Below are 10,444 nucleotides of genomic sequence, written 5' to 3'. Positions count from 1 at the left end.
GGTCTCTATCTCCTGACCTCGTGATCCACCCGCCTCGACCTCCTAAAGTGCTGGGATTACAGGTGTGAGCCACCGTGCCCAGACACTCTCTCAGTAATTTTCTATAGACAGAGTTACTTAATGCCCTCCTTAAAAATACAGGCTTGGGGCCGGGCGCAGTGGCTCACGCCTGTAATCCCTGCACTTTGGAAGGCCGAGACGGGCGGATCACAAGGTCAGGAGATCGAGACCATCCTGGCTAACACGGTGAAACCCCGTCTCTACTAAAAATACAAAAAAAAATTAGCCGGGCGTGGTGGCGGGCACCTGTGGTCCCAGCTACAGGGGAGGCTGAGGCAGGAGAATGGTGTGAACCCGGGAGGCGGAGCTTGCAGTGAGCCGAGATCGCGCCACTGCACTCCAGCCTGGGCGACAGAGCGAGACTTCGTCTCAAAAAAAAAAAAAAACAAAAACAAACAAACAAACAAACAAAAAAAAACAGGCTTGGGTCGGGGCAGAAGTGTGGTTACTGATAGTGGGAAAAAAGAAATCTTGCCATAGAGACAGATCTTCATGAACCCTCCCCTGGCCTTTTACATTTTCATAACTACTTATCATTATTATTGTCATTGTTATTATTTTTAGAAATGGGGTGTTCCTCCATCTCCCAGGCGAGAGTGCAGTAGCGCGATCATAGTTCACTATAACCTCGAACTCCTGGGCTCAAGTGATCCTCCCACCTCAGTCTCCCAAGTATCTGAGACTACAAGTGCACACCACCTCCCCCAGCTCCATAACTACTTAGTAGCAAAACATCTTGCCACAGAAAAATTGGAGGGTTATTCGCATTATAAAATAATTACATTTCAGAAGGATCACAGTGTCTCCTTAAGTAAAATCCGAGCAATTTTTAAAAAAATAAATCACTAAATACGCTGCCAAAGAAGAAACCAAAAGTTGAAGTATTCACAGAGATGGGATTCACCACTTGCTACCCCAAAATATGGCACCTTGGCATATTAAATATTTTAAGCTGAAGGAATTTGAGAAACAGGATTATAAGACTCTGACATGAGAGCTGCCCTCCCTCCTCCTGGAGGACAGGAGCATCCTATCTTAAAGATGAAGGGACATAGAAAGGAATCTAACACACAGGCCTTGCTAAATTTCCCCTAGTTTGCCGGACTTCGCTCACATTCTTCCATGACTCTCTTCATCAAACCTAGCATAAAAACACTTGGTTTTAACTGCTTCTTTGGATCTTAATTTCCTTATGAAGGCTCCCATTTCTTGTAAAACGTACATGAAATAAAGTGCATATTTTTCTCTTGCTAATCTATCTTTTTTTTTTTACAGGGGTCCACCGTAGAATCTAGAAGGGCAGATGGAAAAGATATTTTTCCTCCCTTATACTAGCCACTGCTGAGTTGGTATCAAACTGCAATTCAGATAAAGTAAATTTGAATTTACAATGATTTAAGAGCAGACATTTCCATATCATACATTTAATTTGCCTGTTACCGGCCATGAAGCAAAAATATGGGATTTCCCCATTTGATGCCAGGGTCTTGGCAACCCTGTCCCCTAAATGAATGAATGGAATGGTGGTAATGTCCTGGATTTGAAACTCAAGTTTTCTCAACTTACCCAAACTCACAAGAACCAGATGTACAATTTAGTGTGTCAATTAATTACCTTACACTAAGAAATACAAACTACTCGTTTTTTGCCCTGAAGTCAACCAGAATGTCACTCCAAAATGTGCCACTTTGGCATAAGGATTATTTTAATATTATTAATTTAATTATAGTAGTATTATCTTGGTAATTGAAAAGCAGATCCAGACAGTCCCCAACTTAACGATGGTTTGACAAGATTTTTTGACTTTATGATGGTGTGAAAACAACATGCATTCAGTAGAAACCATACTTCAATTACCCATACAGCCATTCTGTTTTTAACTTTCAGTACAGTATTCAATAAATTGCATGAGATATACAACATTTTATTATAAAACGGGCTTCGTGTTAGATGCTTTTGCCCAACTGTAGGCTAATGTAAATATTCTGAGCATGTTTGCAGTAGCCTACTGATGTTTGATAGGTTCCGTGTATTAAACACATTTTCAACTAATAATATTTTCTTTTTTCTTTTTTTTCTTTTGAGACGCATTCTCGCTCTGTCGCCAGGCCGGAGTGTAGTGGCGTGATCTCGGCTCACTGCAACCTCCGCCTCCTGGGTTGAAGTGGTTCTCCAGCCTCAGCCTCCAGAGTGGCTGGGACCACAGGCGCGTGCCACCACGCCCAGCTAATTTTTGTATTTTTAGTAGGGATGGGGTTTCACCATGTTGGCCAGGATGGTCTCCATTTCTTGGCCTCGTAATCTGCCCGCCTTGGCCTCCCAAACTGTTGGGATTACAGGCGTGAGCCACCGCGCTGGGCCTCAACTAATGACATTTTCAATTTACAATGGGTTTATTGGGATGTAACTCCATCATAAGGAGAATAAGCAGAGGAGCATCTGTACAAAACAAGCTCCCTACCCTTCCACTAGTGCCTAAAAGCAGGACATTTTCAAAAGTGTCCCACCTCATCTCTCTCTACCAGGGACAAAAGTTAATCACCAGAGACAACTTTAGACCCTTATCAGCCAGAGATGGCACTAGAAGAACCTATGTAACACATTTCACTCACTACCTGTCACTATCATTAGTTTCTCATATTTCTACCTTCCCACTCTGCTGCTTTTGGAAACCTCAAACTGCTTTCGTCATTTCTCCACAAAGTTGTTGTTCTTCATTGTAAATGCTACGTAATCCCCCATTCTAAGCCACCTCTTCCAGTTACTCTTCCTTGAGTTTTGCCCATATAAGATGTACATGTTACTAAATTTTTCTCTTGCCAATCCGTGCTTTGTGATAAGGGCTCCAGCGGAGAACCTAGAAAGGTAGAAGGATTTCTCAAGGAGGACTTGAGACGCGGGTTCCGTTCTTTTCCTTCAGCTCCTCAATTGTAGATTGCATTCAGGTCATTCCCCTCCCGTTACCATGCTCTTTTTTCATTGAGTAGATATATCTGATGGGCCTGGGGTTTTCTCAGGTACATTCCAGGTCCAGAGGAAACACAGTTTCTTTTTTTTTTTTTTTAATCGGACAGCCTCCTGAACTAGAAGAGGTTCAGAGCGACTCCCACAGTTTCACTCTTGAACTTGGGTATTTTCCCAAAAAGCTGCTATAGTCGGTCTTCGTAGCTTCCTTCTCCAGGGTATCCCGGCGGCGCGCAGTGCAGGCGCCTCGCCCCGCTCCCTGACGGCGGCTGCCAGCTTCCAGACAGAGGCCGACCCGGTGTTCGCAGCCAAGGCGCAGGCCGGGCCCGGCGCGTTTAGAGCCCCCGCCCCTCGGTAAGGAACCGTCCCTGAGCCACAGGGTCTGAGGCGACTGCAGAGGGAGCGCGGGGTCCCCTGAGGTTCCCCTTCTCTAAATGTGCACCTTCCTCCGGGAGACCTTGTGCAGCTGAGGGAAAGTCACCACTCAGGGTTTCGGGCGGGGGGCCCAGATAAAAGAGCTGCCATCAGCAAAAAAAAAGAAAAAAGCACAAAGAGGAGGCGGGCGGATTTCCAAGGCGATTTCGCCCACTAATTTTGCCCAGAGATGACTCTGAGGTCTCTGAGCTTATGCTTTTCAGCGGTTGTGCAAAGACTCGCTTTGCGCTCTTACAAGCCCACTATGGGAGCTCCCGCTTCACGCCGGCACATGGGGACAAACGACAACGCGCCGCCCTTGGAACACAACGCCGGGCCCGCGCTGCGCAGCCTCCAGCGGCGCTGCGTGCCCTTCCTTTTGCCCGTCTCCAAGATGGCGGCGCCGCCGCCGCCGCCCCGGCCCGCCCCTCCTCCTCGCCCCGCAGAGCCGCGCCGCGCCGCGCGCTCCCGCCGCCCCTCCCCGCGCGAGCTCCACCCAGGTCGCAGGCAGCGCGGTCGGCGGCGGCTGTTTCCCGCCATTGTGCGAAGTGAAGGCTAGGGGCCCGTACGCGCCCGCCTGCCCGTCGCCAGCAGCTCCTCGGCGGCCCCACCGCAGCCACCGCTCCCTGAGGCGCGGGAGGCCCGCGCCCCGCCGCTCGCTGTGCGTGGGAGGGCGCGAGCGAGGAGCGGCCGAGCCGCCGAAGAGGAGCTGGGCGCCGGCCGCCCGGCCGCGCTCTGCCCGCGGATCGCCTCCGCCCGGTCCACGCCGGCCCCGGCCCCGGCCCCTGGCGAGATGCCGTGTGGGGAGGATTGGCTCAGCCACCCGCTGGGAATCGTGCAGGGCTTCTTCGGTGAGTGGCGGCGCCGGGGGGCGGGCCGGGCGGGCAGCCGAGTTTGCCGAGACCCGGGGCCGGGCCCCGCCGCGCGGCCCCCACGCGGTACCACCTCGAGGGTTCGCGCGGCCCGAGACGGCGCCCTGGGGCCTGCACCGGCCTTAGCTGGGACAGCCTCTTCCCCGGTCGCAGCAGGTAGGGGAAGGAGTCGGGCCGCAGGTACCTCCCACCTGCCCGAGTCGCAGCTCGCGAGCCGCCAAGGTGAAGTCGTGGGGCGCGGGCTGTGATTGACGGTCTCGCTCCCAGCCTGTGGCAGGGTCAGGGCCCCGGGCGCAACAAACTCGGGGAGGTCCTCGAACCCTGGGGAGGGCCCGCAGAGCCGCGGGGAGGGAAACCTCTTTGCCTGTGGGAAGCCCGCAGGATATTTCAAAACTTCCGGTGCGTCGGGGAGTGCTCACTTGCACAGAAGTTGGTTCTAACTCCTATGTTATCCTCATTCTCTCTCTCAGAGATAAGATTTAATGTTCATAGCTTAATTTTCCTGTTGGGATGACTTTAGAATCCATCTAGTCTGGATCTGCTCCTGTGCCAGAGCCAGCAAGAAATACTGAGCTACTTGAGTTTGTACAGGCTGAGAACGCTGCAGGCGAGCTTAATAAATTTTGGTTGCGATTGCTGTTGCTACTTTACTGCGAAGAGTATACAAAGAAAAATTTATATTTGTTATCGGTAACTGGGCATTTTGACAACCGTTCCATTCCCCAGTGTCTTTTTGCACGTAATGAGTGGTGGAGTCAGACCCAACTAGAAATCACTGTAGATGGCAACACCTGACTTGTCTGGAGTTAACTTAGAGTTGTAGAGCGGCCTTAGCTTATTGAAAAAACATCTTGGGGTACTAGGGAGAAAAGGCAATAGGAAGCTAAATCATCCTCAGCAGCCAAAACCGACGGCAAACAATGTATGGTATTTCTTATAGGAGGGCCTCTTGTGCTTAGGAAGTCCTTGTTAATTTACCTATAATTTTAATTAGTTTAGTTATCTGGCTTCCTAGGCTGAAACTAAAGGCATTACGTTAGAAGAAAGCCTGGATAGACGTCCGGACTTAGGCAGTGAACACTGACAGCCTGATGAAGAAATTTAAAACTACCTTCATACTTCAAAAAACAAACAAAAAAAGGCGAATTCACTATATAGCAGTCAAGGGTGCTTTGAGGAAGGGGCATGTATTTCTCCACTAAATCCTAGTAATTTATCTTCATAATAATCCTAGAACTGATAATCGATGCTCAACATAATGGCCCCAAGATGTCAAGTGAAGATTCAATTGTAGCATTGGTTTAAGAGGGTGCAGATGCATAGATACTTTTTAGGAAAAATCCTTCCAAAGTAAAAAGGTTCGGTGCTTAAAGGGTTAAATTTCAGTTACTAATATTAGAAAGTTTGTTTATGAGAAATACCCTATACTCTGATTTTGCTGGATAAATGAGATGATTTCATATTTGATAGAGATTTGAATGTATTTGTGTCAAGTTTTGTCTCCTAAGTGTATGATCCTAAGGGACACATCTCATCATAGTACAGGAAGGATATAACTTAGATATAAAATAATAGCTTTAGAGTATTTTATAAATTCTATGGATTGTTGTGGGAACTTGAAGTTTGTTGATATGCTTCTCCCCAGAATGTCTTGTTCCCATGTATGTTGTGTCTTACAGAAAAATCATAATGTGTTTGTAGAAGCTATCGCTGTGATTATATTGCATATCTTTATCATAACAGCATTACAAGTATGTTTGTGTGATAATATACAGGCACTTTTTGGTTTGATAGGAAATTGTTTTCCACCCAAATAGGTAATGCATATGTATTGTACAAAAAGAAAAAAAACAGTTCAGTAACATATAGCAGAAAAGGAAAGATCTTTAAAGATCCTTCATCTTCAAGATAACCACTGGTTCGTGGTTGTGTAGTTTATTTTCTCTGCATATATTTAGACAGTTTTTTTAAACTGAAAAGTTAAGTTTGATTGTGTGTTTTATTTTGAAATATGCATTTCTTTTTCTTTTTTCTTTTTTTTTCTTTTTTTTTGAGACAGTCTCGCACTGTTTCCCAGGCTGGAGTGCAGTAGCACGATCTCGGCTCACTGCAGCCTCCACCTCCCGGGTTCAAGCGTTTCTCCTGCCTCAGCCTCCCGAGTAGCTGGGACTACAGGCACGCACCACCACGCCCGGCTCATTTTTGTATTTTTAGTAGAGACAGGGTTTCACAATGTTGGCCAGGATGGTCTCGATCTCTTGACCTCGTGATCCGCCTGCACTTCTCAAAGTGCTAGGGTTACAGGCGTGAGCCGCTGTGCCCGGCAGCCTGAGTTTTTCCCTTTCTTATTGTCCTTGTCATATAGTGTTGTATAAACTTACTAACCCTGTCATATGTTTTAAGTTAGATGTCACAGTAATCTAGAGTGTGCTGTCCAGGGCAGTAGCCATGTGTGGCTATTTAAACGTAAATTAATTAATTAATTACACAAAATTAAAAATTCAGCTCCTGGGTGTTACCTCATTTCAAGTGCTCAGTAGCTACATGTGGATAGGGGGTATTGTATTAGCACAGATCTAGAAATTCCTAACATCAGGAAGTTCTATGTACGGTGCTCATCCAGAATACACCACTTTTTAGCACGTGATGCTAGTTATTTTGGATAACCAGCTAATCACTCTCTTTCAGGATCTGAATTTGGTCACTGTGTCTTATCTATTCTAGGGGTGTGTGTGTGTGTGTGTGTGTGTGTGTGTGTGTGTGAGTGAGATGGAGTTTCGTTCTTGTCATCCAGGCTGGAGTGCAACAGTGTGATCTCAGCTCACTGCAACCTCCGCCTCCCAGGTTCAAGCAATTCTGCCTCAGCCTCCGGAGTAGCTGGGATTACAAGCGCCTGCCACCATGCCCAGCTAATTTTCTTTTTTTTTTTTTTTTTTCTTTGGAGACTGAGTCTCGCTCTGTCGCCCAGGCTAGGGTGCAGTGTTACAATCTTGGCTCACTGCAGCCTTTGCCTCCTGGGTTCAAGCGATTCTCCTGCTTCAGCCTCCCGAGTAGCTGGGATTGCAGGTGCATGCCCCCATGCCCAGCTAATTTTTGTATTTTTAGTAAAGATGGTTACACCATGTTGACCAGGCTGGTCTTGAACTCCTGACCTAGTGATCCGCCCACCTCAGCCTCCCAAAGTGCTGGGATTACAGGCGTGAGCCACCGTGCCCGGCCCAGACCCTCATCTCCAATGCTACTGTCATAATTAAGGCCATTGTAGTCTCTCTCCTGGATGCTGGAGCAGCCCTCTAACTGGTTTCTTGCCTCCAGTCTTGCTTCTCTTCCACCTTCCACACTGGAACCAAGTCCTTCAGTGACTTCTTGTTACCCTTACTATCTGATCCAGGCCTTTTAAAGTGGTTTATGGCCGGGCGCGATGGCTCACGCCTGTAATCCCAGCACTTTGGGAGGCCGAGGCGGGCGGATCACAAGGTCAGGAGATTGAGACCATGGTGAAACCCCGTCTCTACTAAAAATAGAAAAAATTAGCCAGGCGCAGTGGCGGGCGCCTGTAGTCCCAGCTACTCGGGAGGCTGAGGCAGGAGAATGGCGTGAACCCGGGAGGCGGAGCTTGCAGTGAGCCGAGATTGCGCCACTGCACTCCAGCCTGGGCGACAGAGCGAGACTCCGTCTCAAAAATAAATAAATAGGCCGGGCGCGGTGGCTCAAGCCTGTAATCCCAGCACTTTGGGAGGCCGAGGCGGGTGGATCACGAGGTCAGGAGATCGAGACCATCCTGGCTAACATGGTGAAACCCCGTCTCTACTAAAAATACAAAAAAACTAGCCGGGCGTGGTGGCGGGCGCCTGTAGTCCCAGCTACTCGGAGGCTGAGGCAGGAGAATGGCGTGAACCTGAGAGGCGGAGCTTGCAGTGAGCCGAGATCGCGCCACTGCACTCCAGCCTGGGTGACACAGCGCGAGACTCTGTCTCAAAAAAAATAAATAAATAAATAAATAAATAAATAAATAAATAAAGTGGTTTATGAGGCCCTTGTTGTCTCCACCCTTGCCTTGCTCTCAGACTTTATCACTGCGTGCCCCCTCCTCATACTCTCCATCCCAGCTGCACTGAACCTTCTTTCAGTTCTTTGATTTTGAACCTGTGTCTAGGCCTTTTAGATCTGCTATTTTTTGTGCCTGATTCCCCCTCTGATCCCATGTCCACTTTTCTGGCTAAGTCTTTTTTTTTTTTTTCTTTTTTTATTTGGAGACGGAGTCTTGCTCTGTTGCCCAGGCTGGAGTGCAGTGGCCGGATCTCAGCTCACTGCAAGCTCCGCCTCCCGGGTTTACGCCATTCTCCGGCCTCAGCCTCCCGAGTAGCTGGGACTACAGGCGCCCGCCACCTCGCCTGGCTGGTTTTTTTGTATTTTTTAGTAGAGACGGGGTTTCACCGTATTAGCCAGGATAGTCTCGATCTCCTGACCTCGTGATCCGCCCGTCTCGGCCTCCCAAAGTGCTGGGATTACAGGCTTGAGCCACCGTGCCCGGCCGGCTCTGGCTAAGTCTTACTTTTCCTTTGGGAACCTAAGTTAGGTACCAAAGTAGGGTGCCCCTGCTCCACGGTACTGCAGGATCCTATTATACGTGTCTTTGAAAAATAGTGTGTAAAGCGCATTGTTGAAATTCCTTATTTCAGAAGTTCCTTTGCTGGATTTTGACCCTGCGAATTCGGGCCTGTATCTGCATTACTCACCACTGTATTCTAATTTCCTAGAATATGCCTTGTACGATGAGAGTGCTCAGTGGACACTTGTTGAACAAAAGCAGTGGAAAGACTGATTAATCAGAAATGTTGTTAATTGAAATGGCTAGTGAGATCATGAATCTCAAAATTTTTCTTTTCTTTTTTTTTTTAGAGTCAGAGTCTTGCTCTGTTTCCCAGGCTGGAGTGTAGTGGCGCGATCTTGGCTCACTGCAACCTCCGCCTCCTGAGTTCAAGCCATTCTCATGCCTCAGCCTCTCGAGTAGCTGGGATTACAAGTGTGCACCACCATGCCCGGCTAATTTTTGTATTTTTAGTAGAAGACAGGATTTTGCCATGTTGGCCAGGCTGGTCTCCAACTCCTGGCCTCAAGTGATCCATCCCTCCCCTGCCCCCTTGGCCTCCCAAAGTGCTGTGATAACAGGTGTGAGCCACTGTGCCCAGCCTCTTTAGCTGTTTTGCCTTCAATTATTGGTTAGACCAAGATCATTATTCTGATTATGTTTAAGGTTCTTTGGTTGTATCTAACAGAACTAGACTAGCTCAGGCAAAAAAGAGCAGTGTTGGGTGGAGGGGGATAGAGCAGACTATTTTATCACTAGCGTTTTAGAGAATTTAAAGCAATAATAAAATGAACTAAAAGTTAGTTGGTCTGCTTTTTATTATCACCATGAATCTAAGCAGACAATCCATGCCCTTATTGTCTGTACCCACCTTGGACCTCTCCTACCACTCTGTCCTTGGTAGGCCACTGAAAAAAGTTAATTTATATTAAGGCTATAAAACCCAACAGCAGGGAGAGTGGTTGGGTATTCGAAGAGACTGAGTGGAATCAGGAACTGGAAAGCTAGCAGGAATCCAAGCAACTCAGTATTTCTCTCTTGGGCTACATTCATCTCTGCACACTTTCTCTTTCTCTACTCCATGTCTCCCAAATTTACTTGTTCTCAGTTCCAACCCACGCTAGCTAGCATCTTTATTTTCAGGCATAGAAAATCTGATTGACACAACATGGAGTCAAGAATCCATTCACTCAGGGATCAGTCATCTGTGGCCATGGCACAGAGTTAGGTGGGACAGTCGTGACTATTATCCACACCTCAACAGTGGGGGCGTTCTCAGAGAAGAATAGCTCTGGCAGCCATGGCAAATGGCATACGTAGGAGTTTTTAAGTTATAATAACTTACACATGGTTTTAAAAATTCAACATGATGGTATGAACTGAGTGAAAGTATGTGCTCCCTCCATTGAAGTAACCACCTTTTTTTTTTTTTTTTTTTTTTGGGGGGGGTTTTCTGTGTTACCCCGGGTTGGGGGGAGTGATTTGATTTCGGGTCCCTTCAACCCCCCCCCCCCCGGTTCCAGGCAGTTTTACTTCCTCACCC

The 10,444-nt window shown here is 47.7% G+C and overlaps 1 protein-coding gene across 3 annotated transcripts in view; it reads left to right on the top strand.

Moving 5' to 3' along the window:
- The first annotated feature begins 3,199 nt into the window (after positions 1-3,199).
- MCMBP (minichromosome maintenance complex binding protein) overlaps positions 3,200-10,444 on the top strand; it is a 46,790-nt gene continuing 39,545 nt past the window's right edge. For 2 of the 3 annotated variants that reach the window (XM_025397089.1, XM_025397088.1), the window contains exon 1: positions 3,846-4,289. In XM_025397089.1, coding sequence (XP_025252874.1) covers positions 4,232-4,289 — 58 coding nt within the window. In that variant the 5' untranslated portion in view covers positions 3,846-4,231. Of the gene's footprint in view, positions 3,379-3,845; positions 4,290-10,444 lie in introns of those variants that run through there. The other variant, XM_025397090.1, reaches the window with a different exon arrangement.

The sequence above is a fragment of the Theropithecus gelada genome, chromosome 9 (genome assembly GCF_003255815.1).
Source record: "Theropithecus gelada isolate Dixy chromosome 9, Tgel_1.0, whole genome shotgun sequence".
Classification (NCBI taxonomy): domain Eukaryota; kingdom Metazoa; phylum Chordata; class Mammalia; order Primates; family Cercopithecidae; genus Theropithecus; species Theropithecus gelada.
Note: the sequence above shows the minus strand (reverse complement) of the source record. Positions and strands in the feature narration are given on the sequence as shown.